The sequence below is a fragment of the Artemia sp. Qi Xiang Cuo genome, chromosome 15, assembly GCF_049724085.1.
Source record: "Artemia sp. Qi Xiang Cuo chromosome 15, ASM4972408v1, whole genome shotgun sequence".
Lineage (NCBI taxonomy): Eukaryota > Metazoa > Arthropoda > Branchiopoda > Anostraca > Artemiidae > Artemia > Artemia sp. Qi Xiang Cuo.
The window spans coordinates 4447558-4466214 of NC_142808.1; the positions used below are offsets into that span (position 1 = coordinate 4447558).

General features: G+C 37.3%; 1 protein-coding gene across 5 annotated transcripts in view; it reads right to left on the reverse strand.

Annotated features, from left to right (window-relative positions):
* Positions 1-18657, reverse strand: part of LOC148943250 (histone-lysine N-methyltransferase SUV39H2-like) — a 70542-nt gene that overhangs the window by 14251 nt on the left and 37634 nt on the right. For all 5 annotated transcript variants that reach the window (XM_089101037.1, XM_089101034.1, XM_089101033.1 and 2 more), the window contains exon 6: positions 11534-11672. In XM_089101037.1, coding sequence (XP_088957163.1) covers positions 11534-11672 — 139 coding nt within the window. The remainder of the gene's footprint in view (positions 1-11533; positions 11673-18657) is intronic.

An 18657-nucleotide genomic window follows, 5' to 3' on the forward strand; every position in this document is an offset into this window, starting at 1 on the left:
TTGTTTTCCACCAGCTAATATTTAGTCCCACTTTAAGGGATTCTTCAAGTTCGGCTGCAGAACAACATATTGGGGCAATAGCATCTGCGTGGCCAAGATCGGATAAAATCTATTCTATATGAACAAAGAAGAGCCAGTTCATCGTTCAATCCGCAACATTGTCTATCACCAAGTTTAAAGTTTCGGGAGCAGTAGCACAGCCTTGCCATGTACGCGTATTTATTTTGCACAGCGGCTGTCAACGACCACTGACTTGGACGGAGCTTTTAGTACTAATGAAGAGTCCCTGGAACAGCCGATAGTATTTGAAAGCGTTAGCCGAAGAGAACGACGATCGAACAAGTTTAAAGCTGCGTTGAAGTCAATACAGACGATGTATGTAGTAGGTAGAAACTCAGTGGCATTCTCAATGACATGGCGAACAATGAATATCTGCTAGGTCGTGAATCTGGCGCGAAGGACACTTACGGAGGAACTGAACACTTCTATCAAGCAACGCGAAGGCAAGTAGCTCACCGGTCAATAACAAGAGGGTGATTCCTCTATAATCCAAACAATTATTACCTTTGTGTTGCCATAGAGGGATGATTATCCCATTCTTGAGGTGTAAGTTCGGCTATCAAATGAGGGAGAGCAACATATGCAGTCAAAGCAGCATCGTTGTTCCTCTGAATTTTAGGAACTCGAAGGTGGCCCGCAGCGTTCTAGGTGCCTCATTGCATTTCATTCTCCATAGAGCATTTTGTATCTATTCCACTGAAGGGGATCAGGTTCTGGTATATTTTGCTGACGTGCCTTTTGCTGAGCAGACTCTTTTAGGGTGGGTTTGACGACGACTCTTTCGGCGTTTAGAAGCTTTGCGAAGTGCAGTAGCCACTGACCGAACTGCAACCCTTCGTGTTCCAGCACGGAGTGCACCCTATGCAGCCAAAGCAGCATAGTTGTTTCTCTGAATTTTAGAAGCTCAACGGTGACCCGCACCGATTCAGGTGCCTTGTTGCATTTCATTCTCCACAGAAGATTCTGTATCGATTCTACTGAAGGGGGTCAGGGTCTGGTATATTTTCACGTGCCGTTTGCTGAGCAGGCTCTATTAGGGTAGATTTGACGACGACTCTTTCGGCGTTTAGAAGCTTTGCAAAGAGCAGTTTCCACTGAAGGAACTGCAAGTTTCCGTCTTCAAGCATTACCGAGAGAAGGACTTAACTGCGCCTATCTTTTGAGGTTTATCCTAGCTGAGGTCTAGGACATATTTGCAAAGTGAAATGACTGTACGTTTTCATGTAGCATCTTCTGGCTCGTCAGCTTTTTTTTATCCACAAATTGTTGCTTGTCTTGGCGAATAAGTGTATTCCTGATTCCATTTAACTGTCTGTAGGACGGTGCATCTCCAGCCAGCAGCATTATTCTGCACTGAAATCCAGTTTAAAACAGTTATTTTATATTAAAAATCTATTTAAAGAAGACGGTGAGTTTCAGAAATCCACAAATGAAACTTAAAAATTATGTAGGAAATTAATTTTGAAAAATATATTATTAGATATTTAAGAAATGTGTAATACTTACATACATGTAAAATATAATCAGTAAGACACAACAAATTTCCTCTCGATCTACAAGATGTGGCTAGCAAGAATTGTAGGGATAGGTTAGCTTGTCAAACAGACTGTTGGACGTCATGGACGACACACACTGTAGTATCGACGAAAATCCGTTTTCCTTTTATATACGTTTGCTTTTGCCATTTTCCATTGTTATTTAAGAGTTTTCTCTGAAGTAAAATTTCTGTACTTCGATTTCACTACGAAATTTAATTTCTTTTTCGTCTAATATTTCGTAACAGTGGGTCATATCCTTACAAGCTTATTTTTGATTGTAGTAAGTTCATTCCTTGGGACCTTGTTACCAAAACTGGATGATCTGATTAAACTTTACTGGTTCAAAACACTGATTAAAGTGGATTGTTATCTATTGTGATTGGTGCTAGACCCCTAGGCCAATTAATTATCGGATAAACGTCCTTTTTGCTCGTTTACAGTTCCCTCTGAGCTTATTCCTTTCTTTTCTTCGAAAATTATTTCACATTTTGTATGGATAAGCCAACCAATTAAGAAATAAAATAAAAGTTCAAAATAGGAATAAAATAATTTTTAATAGACAGTGTATAGAAAATTCACAAAAAAATACCAGATATGTCGGTCACATATACAGTGACCGTCATCAGTAGTAAAGCTTTCTATTAAAAAGGATTTTATCCCTATTTTGAACTTTTATTTTATCGTCATGGAAAGGCAGTGTGGTCTCCGAAATTATCTACAATTAAGAAATTGGTTGAACCGTAAAACCAGTTAGTTGGTTCAACAGAAAAACCAGTTAGACCGTAAGTAATCTTCAAGTCCTGACAAAATAAAAGACAGAGTTTCCTGGTATTCTAGCAGTTTTAAGAAGCAGTCGTTCGTTATGGGGGATAGTTATGGACTTCGTCAGAATGGTCAAGATTGGTTAGAATGTTTAAGGGGTTATATTTTTGTTGGTGTGCAGTGATAAACAGACCATTTTTGTACATTGGACCTAATAGTAAGCTTCATATGGTTTACTGGTTCTTTTTTCGTAGTCTAGATTCAGTTTTTTTTATTGAAGTTTCGCCACGATTTTTTATTTAGAAGAATTCGTCTCCTAGTTTGAACTAGCAACATGAAGTATACCCTCCTTCTTCCTCCAGTTCACGATAAACTTGGGATAAACACAAGAAATTTAGTTCCTTGATTACAGAAAGAAATTCTTGTGGGAGATTTACGTGGTTTATGAGATTAGAAACAGAGTACAACTTTTGACACATAGTCTCAAATCGTACAGAATTGAAGAGACTTGTAAAATTCAACATATTTTCGAGGATAGTGCTTATTTAATTTACTTATTTAAATTACGTAAATTGCGCAGACTATTCAGGATACTTTTGAAGTTCATCAATCAATCATTTTATTATTAACATATACATGTATATAATTGATATAGGCCCATGGGGAGACAAGCTCGAAAAACTAGGCCTAGACAAAGATTCAATAAAAAATTTTACGCTACAATACAAAGATAATTACGACGGCAAAGATACAATAATACAACAATAATATGAAAGTAGCAGTTAGTCCAGGATCCAAATATAAATATAAATATACATAAAAAAAAGAGAGATCAATACTATTAAATATGAATTTATACTAAAAGATAGCCGAGAGGCCCACATTCACTTAGAACAACAATCCAAACAAATAACTTAATCATATTAAAAAGACACTTAATTAAAAATAATCCTGAACTAAATGAAATTTAAGATTCCTTTTTAGTAAATGGATATAGAAGTTAAAGATTGTTTCTAGCCAATCATAGGGAACTTGATGTGAGTTGCAAAGGAAGGTGAAAAATCCTGTCTTTTAGAAGTACTCTGCCAGTTTGGAGGTTATTATTTTGGCAGCTTAGTGAAAACCTGCTGGTATTGAAGAATTAATACGCGTAATGCAGCTTAGATTTTGCGAAAGAGGGTGGTTAAGGCGGGTTTATCTAATGGTATCAGTAATGCATTAAGAATATTTTTGCGAGTCCTAATAAATTTATGTGAACTTTCTCTCTATAAAGACTATATACGCACTGGGGATTTAGAGGCTTATCTCGCATTTTGGAGATTTTTTTCTGAGGCGAATTATATTGAGATTCGCTTCATCAGTGTCAAGTATCACGATAATTCACGGTATTAGTTTTCGCGTCACTGATAGTCTTCAAAAGTGTATTGGATATCGCCATTCTGTAGTGAGACAATTATTGCGGTAACTCCTTTGAGTTAATTGAATAAGAAGCTGCTTTAAGGACCAAGAATAGGTTTTTTCAGATTTGATTGAGATTTCAATTGTTTTAATTAACGAAGATAATCACACTTGAACAAGAAATGTCTAATTTCGGATCCACTGGAACCACCTAGCTCTAGAAAGAGTAGCTTAATATGTATGCCCTAGTTGTCCAAAATCTAGCAACGGGAAGCTTTTTACTGAAATTGGAAAAGAATTGCAATTCTTAGGGAGAGAGGCTAAAGGCACGAGAAGCCTGTACCCTGCCAGTTCGGAGGTCATAAATTTTGGCACTTTAGTGAGAAACTGTTGTTTGATGTTGCAATTTAATATGTGTGGTTAAAGTCTTCAATTTTGCAAAAAGGGTGGTTGTGCCATGTTTATTTTATGGTCTCACTAATTCAATAAGAATATCTTCGTGAGTCCTAATAAATCTATGAGAGCTTTCTTCCTATAGACTATACGCATTGGAAATTCGGAAGTTTATCACGCATTTTGGAGATTTTTTTCTGAGGCGAATTGTATTGATATTCGCTTCATCAGTTTCTGGAGAATCTACGGCACTAACTGAATATTGGTAACCGTATCTGAGATCCACACTAGAGTAGAAAGGTTAAGATCTCTCAGAAGAAAGGATTACTAGAATAAAGGATTACTAGGATTAGTTGAGTAAATTTCATGCAGTAAATCAGAGAAGACTCATTCGATATTTATTTGTTCGGAACTCCAGTAAGGAACATTCTAATGAGATCCCAAGAAGATGAGACACCATTTTCATCAGCCGGTAAGAAAAAAAGTTCACACCCAGTAGAGCCATTCGCACCCCAACCACCGGTATAGAGATCCCAAAGAAGAAAAAGTTCAGACCAAGTGGAGCCATTCACACCACAACCACGGGTATAAAGATCCCAAAAAAGAAAGGTGGGATGAATTTTACAAGACCTAAGTCAGAAAGTTATTTCATGAAACAGAATATCAGAATCGAAATAAGGATCATTTTGTATCGGACAGTCAAAGAATAGCACACATTGCAGTGGTTAATGCATATAGAAAATATTGAGACCAGTGAACATGATGACCCACAGAAATAGATATTTATGAAGATACCTAGCATAGAGTTTTTATACCAATTTAGCAAAGATTAAAAAAATACATACACAAGAAGAGGGATAAGAATCACTAATTTAAATATAAATTAAGGGCACCTAAATAGTAGCAGCAGTATTGAGTTGCTTTCGAATCGGAGGTCACAAAAATGTAAACTCGTAACATTTTATGCAAGTCATAAATTATATTGCGCAGAAAGATGAAGCGGACAAAAAAGAAAGGGAAAGAAAAGAGAAAGTCGACAGGAAAGATGGGAAAAAAAGATGATCAATTGATGAAACTCATACAAAGGATCTTCCAAACACTACAACAGTTGTCGGCAATATATTCAATTTATACTTTCATCCTTCAGCCAAAGAAAGAAAATGAAGATGTGCATCTGTATATCTTCCACTCCGGAAAATAAGCGGAATTAAATGGGCAGCCAGAAAGCTATTGAGTGACTAGACTTCAATCCTACATGAATAATAAAGCAAAACTGAATATGCAGCCTTACTGATCCATTGCTAAAGACTTTCAAATATTAAAAGAAGCTATTTTTATATGATTGCTAAAATAATTAGAATGAGAAAATTATACAATGATAGACGATACAGATAAACTAAAGGAAAGACTCAATGAAGAAAAAACAATAAAAAAAAAAGAATTTTAGTGAGCACCCCAAAAAATTTTCAAATGTACTTAAGAGAGAAAAAAAGAAAAACAACACAGAAATAGTGCCAGAAATGAGGAAATTGGCGGATACTCACATTGAATTAGGAAAAAGGTAGAGATACGATTTAGCTGGAATAATAGACGAAGAAACTCAGTGACAAAACATAGAAACAAATACAATCATTCAATTTCCATATGATTAATTTTTCCTTGACAGATATAGTGTTATATAATATTTTTTTTCTTTTTTTTTATCATTATTGTCAGTGACATTATAAGTTATAGACGTTGTGATTAATTACAGTTTGATAAAGCTAATTTCATTAATTATCTTTCCTCATATTTATTTTTTTCTCCATTTTCATGAAGCAAATGCTTTACATGTTAAGCGTTTAATGTTATGAGATCTGATTTATAATCCCCCTCCTACAAGTCATGGAGCTATTGTGGGAATTTATAGATTGTACTGTTACCATTGCATTGTATATGGAAAATAAATCTATCTATCTATCAATACAACAAATGGAAGTTACATACCATCATTGGGGTTCATCAGAATATTACACCACTAATTACTCCAACAGATACTTCAAAAGATATAACTAAAACTATGAGAATATTTGAGGTTACTTGTTTCTATGCGTAATATCCGAGATGATTGTGCCATTGACTGCCCTAATTTACACAATCATAATGAAAATAACTACAAATCACGAGACGATGGTCCAAAAGCGACACACGACAACGCTACAAATAGTCACTACTGTCGCGAAGCGTTAAGAGATGTTCCACAGTGGTTCACTAACAAATAAAAAACTATTATATTTAGAAACAATTCCGATTTTTATTTAATTAGCTGCATGTAAAAAGGTCCCACCACAAAAAGGTCCCAATTCTTTTTATAAAAACAAATGGAATCGTCCAATTTTCATGATTTCCGAACCAAATGCCCGCGCCAACTTCTGCAGCCGTACCTGATCTAGCTATTTCAAGCTTCACAGAACAGAAAAATTCTTGCTTTTGTACTTCGGGTGTAGTCAGTGATCAAAATAAAAGCTGGATTCCGCACGTTGTATGTGTAAGTTCTAATATGGCTCTTGATCACTGGATGAAAGGCAACATAAGCTCTATGCCACTTGCTGTCCTAATGGTGCAGCCGGAGCCTTCAAATCATTTTGAATACTGCTATTGACTAACAAACACGCAAACCAAACAAGCAAATACATAAAATTGAACACCCTAATATATAATCTGAACTTCGATCTTTGCCTCATGGCAAACCCTTGTCGATACAATCTTAACTAGTGAATTGGAAAGATATTGACATTAAAGAGATACTGACACTGAAGACGCATCCGAAACCGATATTGGTAATTATCGGTTTCAAATTACCATCTTCGGACGCATCCGAAGATGGTAATTTGATCCTAACTTTGGACCTGGGACTTCAAGGAAACCCTGTTTGATTCTTCAATTTGAACTAAATGATTTGGTGCATGATCTGGGCTTATCAAAACAATACGCAGAACTTCAAGCTTCACTGAACAGAAAAAAAAACTTTTTCCACAATTAAGTGAAACTAGGCTTAAAGAAGGAATTTTTAATAGACCTCACGTGAGAAGTGATTGGCGATTCAAAGGAAAAGGAATTTTGGCGGCTTGTAAATCATTTGTGAAAGTTGTAAAAGTTTTTTTGGGAAACAAGAAGAACAAAATTATAAAATTTTGATAGAAGTCCTAACAAGCCATTGGGTGTTTAATATCACTAACAATTCACTTTTTACATTCACATCTCTCTCCCACAAAATCTTGTGATCTTCTTTTGAAGCTTCTAAAGAAAAAATATTTTACGATTCATCATCAGCCAAGTTGGGCTAACCGGAGTCGGTAAACCGTAAATTTAGACATTATACAAGGAGGAGGAGAGAAAAAGTAGAAATTTTGATATTTTGTAGGCGACTTTTGTGCTTTTGCTAATATTTGAACCAAGAGAAATAGGACCGTAATCAGTTATCTTAGTGAGGGCGTGTCGGGCGTCATAAACGCTAAACATTTTAGCATCAAATATATGTCCGTCCTTCATTTATTGCTTTTTCCCTTTTCCGTTGTTCTTCAAATATCTTAATGGCACTGAAATTCTTGTCTTTTAATTTTGTTTCAAACTTAATACATGAGTTATTTTTTAGTTTCAGAATCAGAATCAGTTTAATGAAAACAGCTGTCATAGACACATTAAAAGAATGCACTAAAAGGCACTGTTTCTTACATGAAAAACACTTCACTACATTTTATTAAAAGCACTTGTAAAGAAAGGAACAAAGGAGTTACTGAGTTTGTTTGTGCGGCACAGGACAGGCATAAGCTTGCTCTTGTTTTTGATATTTGCGCAGACAGGCATTTCAGGTGGTAATATTGCCTGATGTACAGTACTAGACAATAACAACTGGCCAAAACGAATCATCAGCTGAAAAAGGCAATCACGAAGGCTCCGTATTTCAAGTGACTTCAGAGCGGAGCTGTAATCTACATATTTGTCACAAAAAATGACCTTTACAGCTCGTTCCTGGATCCCCTCCAAATCATCACTTAAATAATCTGTGATGAAATTGCGGGCCCCAGACGGGACACGCATATTCAAGGATGGGTCGAATAAAAGTGAGCTACGCCGTTTTCAGTTGATATATTGGAAAACCTAGGCGGTGTATCACCACTAGTGTCCGTATAGCATAATGCCCCTTCTTTACCAGCTCTTGTACGTGAATAGAGAACGAACAGTCCTTACTAAAGATGACGCCCAAGATACTCGCACTCCAAGCAGAAGGGAACAAAGTCACGGGGCAGGTAAAATCGCGTTTAAGTGGGTTAAACCTGAAGACCTTTGATTTATTCTTGTTAATTTGAAGACTGTTATCAGTACACTGTGATTTAGACTGATCGAAAAAATTTGGGTCAAATTGGGCTACAGCTTGCAAATCCTTTACGTGGTATTTATGAAGCGCAGACAAATCATCAACGAATGTAAAGGGATCGTCGAAGCCAGAAAGGACGTAGTTGATAACAGCCAGAAAACAAGAAGAGCTGCTTATTTGGTACCTTGTGGGGCACCACATGTAATTTCAAGCCATTCCGAATCAATATCACCGGGAAAAAGGGCGTGCACTTTTTGATACCTAGGACGTAAGAAATCAACTACCAATAGGAGGATGTGCTTACGGGCACCAATTGACTTGAGATTCTGGGCGGCAAGAGGGTGCTTAATCAAATCAAATACCTTTCGGTAGTCTACCAGAAGCAAATCGGAAAAAGAACTTCCTAACTCCAACCATTCAACTACTAGGCGATACAGCCGTACTAAATAAACAGACGTGCTGCATCTCTTCAAGCAACCGTACTGGAAGGGGTCAAGTGACGGTGAAATTTGCGTAAGAAGTTCATGATATATGAAAGATTTCGCAATAGTGAGTCATACCATTACAAGTCATTTTAAACGAAATTAAGCCATGCTCTGGGAGTGTGTTACCAAAGTTGAATAATTCAAGATTAAATCTATCATTCCATGTCCCTCGATCAGCATGGTTGTCCTCTAATTCAGTTTAAAAATCAATGCTTGATTTTTTCGTCTAATATTGAGTAAAAGTGAATTAAAACCACAGTTTATATAATTAGCAGTATGATCTTTCCCTATCTCACCCATTATAAAAACCCGGACCGAGGTGCGAGTGCTCCAGAGAACTTATAAACATAAGCGGCATTAGATCTTTTCACGGGTAGACAAAGAATAATCACTAACGGAACAAGTACTGACAAACCACTTGGCTGGCTCACCAATAAGTGGACAATAAGTGCACAAATAAGTGGGAGGAGCTTTTTGTTCGCACCGAGAATGAAGAGCCAGTAATCATCTGCGGTAAACTTACTGGATAATTATATAAACTGTGATTAAAACATTGCAAGCTATTTTTGGTAAAAACAAGCCCATGCTTTGGGAGCGTGTTTCAAAAATTCAATGATTTGAAATTAAACTGGTCATTCCAAGTGCCCCCAGTCAGCACTCTCCCTGTTGTCGTAGAAATAGTGGTGTTTCTTTGTGTTGATTTTTAGAGTTTTGGTCAGAAATATTTTGGCTTGAAAGTTATAAATGTGAGTTTTCTTGGACAGTACGATTTATTTTTCTTTAGCCCGGAGTAGGGAAGTTTTTTAGAGTTGATTAGCACAGTCTGAGCGTGTGCTCCCCTGGCTTGGTCGCCATATTCCTAGAAACATGGAATACCAGAGCATTGAGTTTTTGTACCTCGATATATGACCGAGCAATTATAGGCCAGGAGTGCTAGCATAGAATGAATATTTGGGATTTGTCTAGTCAAATGAAATGCAAAAGCCATTGGGTGCCAAAACAAGGAAGGGACTAAAATGGATTCTTACAACCTAACAAAACGGAATGTATTATTATTTTTCAAAATTTATCACTTTGACCGGCCTGATTTGGTCCAATCTTTAGGGCTCGTTCCGGAATGAACACAAGTTCGGTTAGGTAAAGTCCATTAAAATTCATAGCACCTACTACAGCTTCATTCCAAAACCAATTTTGATGATAGCCAAACCTTACTGCTACATAGCAGATACCTAACTGGTTAATCCTAATGTTTTCTTCATTAAAATATTACTTTTACACTTTTGAATCAAAGCATTCGTTAAAAAAAAATTATTTTAAGCTCTAAAAAAAACAAGGAGAATCAGTTGGTTTCAATAAAACGGAATCAAAAACTTGAATTTCCCAAGTAGGAGGTGAAGAGAGGCTAAACCCCTCCTGGTTGCGCTACGGAAACTTTACTATGCAACAGATGGCAAATGGGTAAATCCTAATATTTTACCTTTTAAAAAAAGAAGCACCAACGATCACTATAGTTTTATCAGTAGGAAGTTTATAAGATGCACAACCCCCTTAGTTGTGCTCTACGGAAACTTCACTGCAATACAACGAGTGACAAATCCGTAACTAACGATGTCTTATCAATTTCAAAAGAAATATAACACGAATGTGTTTGGTTTTATTTCGTAAGTTCTAGCAATCATTTGAATGTTACAAAGATAATAAAGAATTAATATTCTAAATATTGCGTGGACATGTCACACGTAAACAGGTTTAATTGTTTTTTTTATATATCTTATTAGTAGTGGACTGGTGAAGTTCAGTTACAGACAGGATTGCCAGAGATATCACCTAAGTGCTACTTTTACAACTTACTACTTTTGGATCAAAGCATTACTTCTTGAATATTTTCTAAAAAATTACTGATTTTGCATTATTTTTCTTAAAAGAGGTCGGTGTCACACAAAAAAGCAATTTCACAAAGGCGTTACAAAAAATTGAAACTATTCTTTAGCCAATGCACTAGATATTTTAGATTTTGGGTTTAGCAAGGATTTTGATGTTTTATGTAGCGAATCTCCTGATTTCTGTTTAGTCCACAAAAGATTTCAAATGAATTCAGAAATGTAACTTTTTAGAATTGAATATATCCAACTAAAATCATAAGCTACGTTCAGTCATTTGCACTATAGTCTGAACCTTTCACTGAAATTTGAAACCTGTATGTATTGACGATCAGTCATGATGACGAGCTCAATTTTATGCGTATTTTCCTTTAAGAAGTCTATTACTATTGTACATTTTTTGAATAGTGATGAACATTTAATTCTTCAGCAGACGAATGCTGAGAAGATACAACAATTGCTAGTCTGTTCCATTTTTATAATGTCCTTTTCATATTCAATTATGCACATGCATTGCTTCTTCAATGTTGATCCACAATTATCAGAATAGAGCATCAAAACCCGTCAAGAGAGTAATCCTAGATTAACGCCCTCTGAAACAGTTTGACTAGACATCTGAATGCTAAAGACGGTTATAAATATTTTCAAATCTATACTCACGCGTATGGCCCCTTATGTCGGCTTCAGCTGAAGTAATCACTTCACCCATATATTCCACCACAAAGGTGTCTTTGGGTATGGCTTGCAGGGCTTTTACGGCCCATCCTTTTGCTTCAGTTTTAAATAAAGACAACTTTGCCTGAAAATGAAAGACTATATACTAATTCTGAATTACTTCCAACAAGAATGAAGAGGAGGGATAAGTCGTAATTGCAATTAAAGAGTCCGCAGAACCGCAAAGAACATTTGCGTGTTCTTTTACCAGTGAACCCGCAACTACCAAACAATTTATGTGCACCCAAAATCAGCAACACAAGCTTTTTTTGCGGGAGGGGTAACAAATTTATTACTAATTTCAAGGGTAAATTATAATCCAGTTTTGAACATGTGAGGGAAACTTAAAGCAAACAGAAAATTTATCCAGATAATTTAGCACTGTAACAATACAAATAAGAAAAGTATTTACAAACAGTTAGGTATGGAGTAATCCTTAAGGTCTGACATTTTAGCAACTACAAACTTAATGATACGAAAACAAGGTGTTTAGCAAGTTTAACAGAGTGCGGCTGGATTGACTGCATGAGGAAGTACTTCCTACAGAGCCCTTGCAGAATAGCTTTATAAAGCATGGATCATCCCCTGGAATAGTTATTCGATAGTGGTTATCCCTGCAAAACCGCCTTTTAATTCCTTTAAAAGTGAGTTCAGTTGGCACTATCCTAGGGAGAGAACCTGGGTAAGAGGTTGTCTAGTGTCATATCATTCCTTGAGTTTTTAGCAGCCTAACGTCATGATCGTAGTGATATAAAAAGAGTTTTATTTAACTCAAAATATTGAGTATTGGAAGAATTCATTACAAATAAAATACTAAAACGCGAGGTTTGAAAAATATGCGTCGTTTAGCAGTAATAGTATGGTGGATTGCCTGAACTTCCAAAAATTTCCAAAATTTCGGAATTTCCCAACAATTTAAACGAGATCTTGGATGCCGTATGTATTTTTTCAAATTTACCTGTTTATATGAGCTTTGATGAGAACAGCTCCCCCACAAATACGAAAGCAATTTTCTATTTTTGTTTCGTCGAAAATTAACAAAAAAAATGTGCATGTGTGAACTCAGCATGAATATTGAACTGATTGACATTTGGTTCTTGAGATGTTCTTGAAACGTGGAAAATGTATTAAACACGCAATTTTGTCAAAATAAAAAGATTCCCAAACCTTGTATTGGTGACGAGGATTAAACCACGCAGTATAACTACTAAAGACCCCTTCGTTCTATTCCACCTTTTGTGAAGAAAACTTCAAACCAGAAATACACATCCCCGTCGTAGTTCTAGCTGGTCAACTTTTGGGGGACCGCGCAGCATAACTAAAGACCCCTCTTGTTCCCCTGGACAAGAGGGTCAATTTTTGGGGGACCTGACACTTTCATACCTCTTCACAACCAAACTGGGAAAAACACGTTATACAGCTAAAGATATGACTCGAGACTATTCTTGGACGTTCTGGGTACTTCAGGAGGTACGGGATAGTCCAAAGCTAAAAATTGTACTTTTAAGTTTTAAAGGGAATTAAGAAGCCAGATCCAGCACACAGACAAGACAGCAGCAAACCACCGGTATAAAACTTACTTCTTTTACTTTTGGCAGATTTAGATTTTGTATCATTAGCAGCAAACTAAAGGGTAAAAAATAATAATAAATAACACAACTTTTAATAAGAGCACTGCAGTAACGGAGGCATATCTCCAAAAAGATAATATAATATTATTGAGAAAAACTTCCATAGAAAAGGTAAGAAAGCCTTTTCAGCCAAACCGGTGACAGAGAATTCAGACATTTTTCCAAAACAATACTTGACAAACCAGGCCCAAGTAAGTGTGTTCTAATGATAAGTGTTTAAAATTATGGATCCCCAAGCCCTGGAAGATATGATCGTGGATTAAGAGGTTTTACTTGATTAGCTTTTATTTAAGTCAACTTTCTTTGAACCTGAGGCCTCTCAGCCCTTAAAAAAAGAAACTGAATGAGACTCGAACAGAGTCAGCATTGACTTCAAAGACCATCCTTGGAGGCGGGGAGTGGGATCCTTGGATGCTTCTAACGGTTCCATTGTAACTGAACCACCGTGTATCTGAACCCCCATGCAACTGAACCCTCGTGCTACTGAACCCTCATGCAACTGAACCCCTTTTAACTAAAACCTCGTGCAACTCAACCCCATTTAAGTAAACCCCAATGTAACAGAACCACCATGTAACTGAACCCCCATGCAAGTGAACCACCGTACAACTGAACCACTTTGCAACTGAACTACTGTGCAACTGAACCACCATGCAACTGAACCACCATGCAACTGAACCACCGTGCAACTGAATCCCCGTGCAACTCAACCACCGTACTTAGATTGGGTAAAACACAAGTTAGAATCTTTAAATGTTCAATCTTGTTGGAATTGTTTGCTTTTTTTGGGTCTTTATATAAATTACTGTCAAGATGATTTATAAAAAATGCTCTGTTTTTTTGTCACAAAAACAAAGAAAATCGGACGTCATAAATTCTTAAATCCAGATTTATTTATCTTTTATTATGTCTGTTAATTGGGGTTCCCTTCACCCTGTCACTTTCTACGAGTCTAAGCGTTTACCTCCCTCCCCCCGCGAAATATTTCCCCTCCTTCGCCCACGGAGACCTCATCACCTGGAAAATACCCCCCTCGCGGAAATTATGGTTTCCAAAATTTAAAAATCTTCTCTGAGTCACGTAATTCTTTAGTTTAATTGAGAAGTTCCAAGGGAAGTGGAAAAGGAATTTATGTGTAAATCTTGTCCCCCCCTCCATGCAAATGCTTTCTTCTCATGAAAGATCCTCCAGAAAACCCCCACACAAAAGTTTTCCGTATGTTTCCCAATGACAAATACTATCTGTAAGCAATAGACAAATAAAAAGAACTTAAAAAGGAACTGAAATTTCTGGAATGGAGTTATCTGATTGTTTTGTAGTTAGGAAGAGAGGGAGATATCTCAAAGGGTTCATTTCGATGCCACAACATCTCAGCTCTCATTGAGCCTTCAAATAAATACAGAATTAGCTCTAAGGGAGAGACGACAGGAGGATGAGGTAGAAATTGTTTGATAATCCCCGGGCATTTCTAGTCTTTTTTATAAGCCGAAAGTGATTGGAGACTAGCCAACTGCAAGAGGTATTTTTTTGGGGGGGGGGGGGAGGAAGGGAAATTTTCCACGGGAAGGTATTTTCTGGGAGGGGGGTATTTTCCGTAAGGTGTTATATTCCGCGGGGTATTTTCCTTAAGGGATGTTTTTAGCAGGGGGGGGGGGGATAATTGGCGGCTCTCACCATGTACATACTGTAATTTTTTTTACCACTTAGCTTATTTTGTTGTTTTCATTTTGTGGTATTTTCTACGCTCGTATTTGTTTATCGTTTGGTTTGAAAAAGGTTAATTACCTGCTTCGGTGAAGTGGTTCAGTTAAACGATGGTTCAGTTACACGAGGGTTCAGTTACATGGGGGTTTAGTTACATAAGGGTTGAGTCGCACGGGGGTTTAGTTACACGAGGGTTTAGTTACCCGGTCGTTCAGTTACACCAGGGTTCAGTTATACGGGGGTTCAGTTACACGGGGGTTCAGTTACAGGGGTTCAGTTACACGCACACCGATTCAAACACCGACCACGGTTCCAAAAAAAAAACGTTAAGGAGTAATATGAGTCGGGAGAAGGAAGTTCTCAGGCCAGAATTACTTCTGAGGAAAGGATGTTCGTTATCGACAGCCATAGAGAAGTGGATAACCCGTCTCTCTTCGTTGATGGTCAAAGAATGCCTGCCAAAGCTTGTGGGTGAGGTCATTAAAGGAGTGAGGAAAATATTAGTAGACGTCTGGACACCACCGAGAAAGGCTCGTTTAGAAAGGGAAAAAAGATATCAGCAAGCCCTATCTACAATTACCATGAATGTCGGGGCCATAACTGTCCTGAGGAAGAGAACTAGTCCTGAGGATGGGTGAATATCCCTAGTGGTTATGCTAGTACTGGCAATGACAAAGAAAAAGAAAAGGCTTAGTTTGCCGGACAAAAAAACAAAAAAACAAGCTTCGCTGATTCTACGAAACTTATATCAACAAGATAAGGAGTCGTGACGAAAGTTTGAAAGAAGTTAGCTAACTGTGTGTTATAGGTGTATTGAACAGTTCAATAGAAAAAAGAATCGTTTGTTTTGTCCACACATTTTCTCCCCGAGACTGGAGGGCGACTCAATCAGGGTTCGGTGAGATAAAAATAACAGCACTGGTGAAATAAGAGACAATTGGTGCTGAGCCAAGGTATCCGGGAGTAGCACAATAACAACCACCTCAAAAGCAAATTTCGGCGTGAACATCCCCCTCTGTGAGCTACCAGAAAGGCTAGCTAGACCTATGTTGGCTTGCAAAAAAAATTAAATGGGCAGTAGAATATAAACAAAATCAGACCTCGTGTCATTGAAGATACCTCTACTTATCCACTGACCTGGATTCACTTGAACCTGGATGAAGAAATTGAGAACCATAATGCCTGATACCCCATTGGTAAGAGAGGAAGCATGCTTCTCAAACGGCTTTACAAGAAGTAAACAAAACAATCTTGAACAAATGAATGTACGACTTTTCCCTCAATAGTAGGGGATGAGACTGTATCTTCATCACAACCTTAAGATTGCTCAATACTAGTATGCTAGGCAAAAAAAAAAAAAAAAAAAAAATGCGGGCAGATCAAAGTGCATTATTACTAGGCAGTGAAGGTCAATGAACTGGTGGATTGTGTACTTTAATATTATCAGGCGATACAAACTTGCATCACAAGCAGTGGGAAAACTCAGATACAAATGAGACAGGATACAAGCTTCTAGATTACTTGGCAGGAAAGAATACTGGTTTTCGGTGCCCATATTCTTGACAAAAAAAAGAAGTGATAGATTTTGCATCAATTTCTTCCCAATATAATAAATTAGTTCGAAAATTGTGTGGGAGCCATATCCTATCCTTCTCAAACCATTGGATTACAAGATTTATTGTGCATCATATGTGATTCACAAGCAACAAAAGAGGAGCCTTGGCTTTTGAAAACTCGAGCCTCAGGAGAACGCTGAAAATTCAACGGTTACAAAAAGATAGTCGATGTGCATCAAAAGCAACAAAAGAGGAGTCTTGACCTTTGAAAACCCAAACCTCTGCAGAACGTTGAAAATTCAACGGTTACAGAAAGGTTGTCGATGTGCATCAAAAGCAACAAAAGAGGAGCCTTGGCTTTTGAAAACTCGAACCTCTGGAAAACGCTGAAAATTCAACGGTTACAAAGATTGTCGATGTGCATCAAAGCAACAAAAGAGGAGCCTTGGCTTTTAAAAACTCGAACCTCTAAACGTTGAAGTTACAAAAAGGTTGTCAATGTGCATCAAAAGCCACAAAAGATGATCCTTGGCTTTTGAAAACCCGAATCCCTGGAGAACGTTGAAGATTCAACGGTTACAGCAAAAGCAACAAAAGAGGAGCCTTGGCTTTTGAAAACTCGAACCTATGGAGAACGCTGAAATTTCAACGGTTACAAAATGATTGTCGATGTGCATCAAAAGCAACAAAAGAGGAGCCTTGGCTTTTGAGAACTCGAACCTCAAGAGAACGTTGAAAATCCAATGGTTACAAAAAGGTTATCGATGTGCATCAAAAGCAACAAAAAAGAGCCTTGGCTTTTGAAAAATCGAACCTCTGGAGAACGTTGAAAATTAAGCGGTTACAAAAAGATCGTCGATGTGCATCAAAAGCAACACAAAAGGAGCCTTGGCGCACGTTTCGTTTAACCAAAATGGAGAATATCGCCAAAGCAGCAATTCTGAATAATAATTGGTGACTCCACGTAACATTTCCTGGATGCTTCAGCCGGCACAAGCGGTCCTAAGGTCAAAGGAAACTATCCTAAAACAAAAACAAGCTTAACAAGCTATTTTCTTACCCATGTGGCTTCCATGAGGATAAGGAGATGAAAGCAGAAAGACTTATCAGGGCTGACACCAAGACATCTCTAACAAAACGTCAGAAGGTTTTATAGTGTGGTTAGATCCATTTTATTCTGTGTACTTACTAGCTCTTTGTACCTAATCTATTACTTCCTTCTCTTTTAAGTTTTTTTTTTTTTTTTTTTGTGTAGACTTTGGCTATGAGGATATGTGTTTTCTGCCACTATTTGCTGTCAGCAAAAAATGCAACTGGCAAGCTAACCTCTGTTTAATGTGCTGAAGTAAGATTGAATATTATGCTTGCTTTCTGAAAATTTTGTGCTAAATGCATTAGTTGTGCTTTACTATCTTGGCTCAGACAGAGATTTCTAAAGCACCTTGGGTTTCAATGGTTGACTTTGGTTTATGCTGTCATGTGTATTCTCTAACATAACAATGCACTAAAAGATATTATGTTAAAGCATTTACCTTCCCGTTCAAAATCCACAAGGAAGTTAAGTGGCTACAAGAAAATATCAGACATACTGAAAGAACCGCAGACAAAACCTCTTCTGTTGTTCGTCATCTCAATTGCAAAAGCCTTCACAAGTTTTTCAGTATATTTCAGACTAAAAATCCGTTAAGCTGTAAGATGTTTCACCAGATTTTTTGCCTTATACTTCGTTTGATGGGCGGATGTATGAAGCCAGAAGCACTAGTCGAGGTGAAAAAAAAAGAATACGATTGAAAGGAGCCTTTTTTACCGAAACAAATAGTACCTGTCTACTGAAAGTATAGAAGTGTTGACGTAGTAGGTGACGTTTTGAAAGACTAGAGGAAAGCAGACACAATGTCACAAGCTAAGGACTCTCGTGTTGCGGCGTTAAAGCATATTCAGAAGAAATCACCTTTGGATTCAGGATCGGTTTTAAAGTGTTTTCGTTACTTTTTGCCAGAAAACAAATAACTAGAAATAAGTGTAAATGATATTGCGAAGATTGACCGATTTATGCCTTTGGAATCGCCTGTCGACAGTCTGCACCAGGAGTGAAGGCTTTTACAGTCAGATAATAATCCTTTTCTTGGCAATGGAAGTTCCCCTATTGAAGAGTTCATGAACCCTTTTTTGCCAAGAA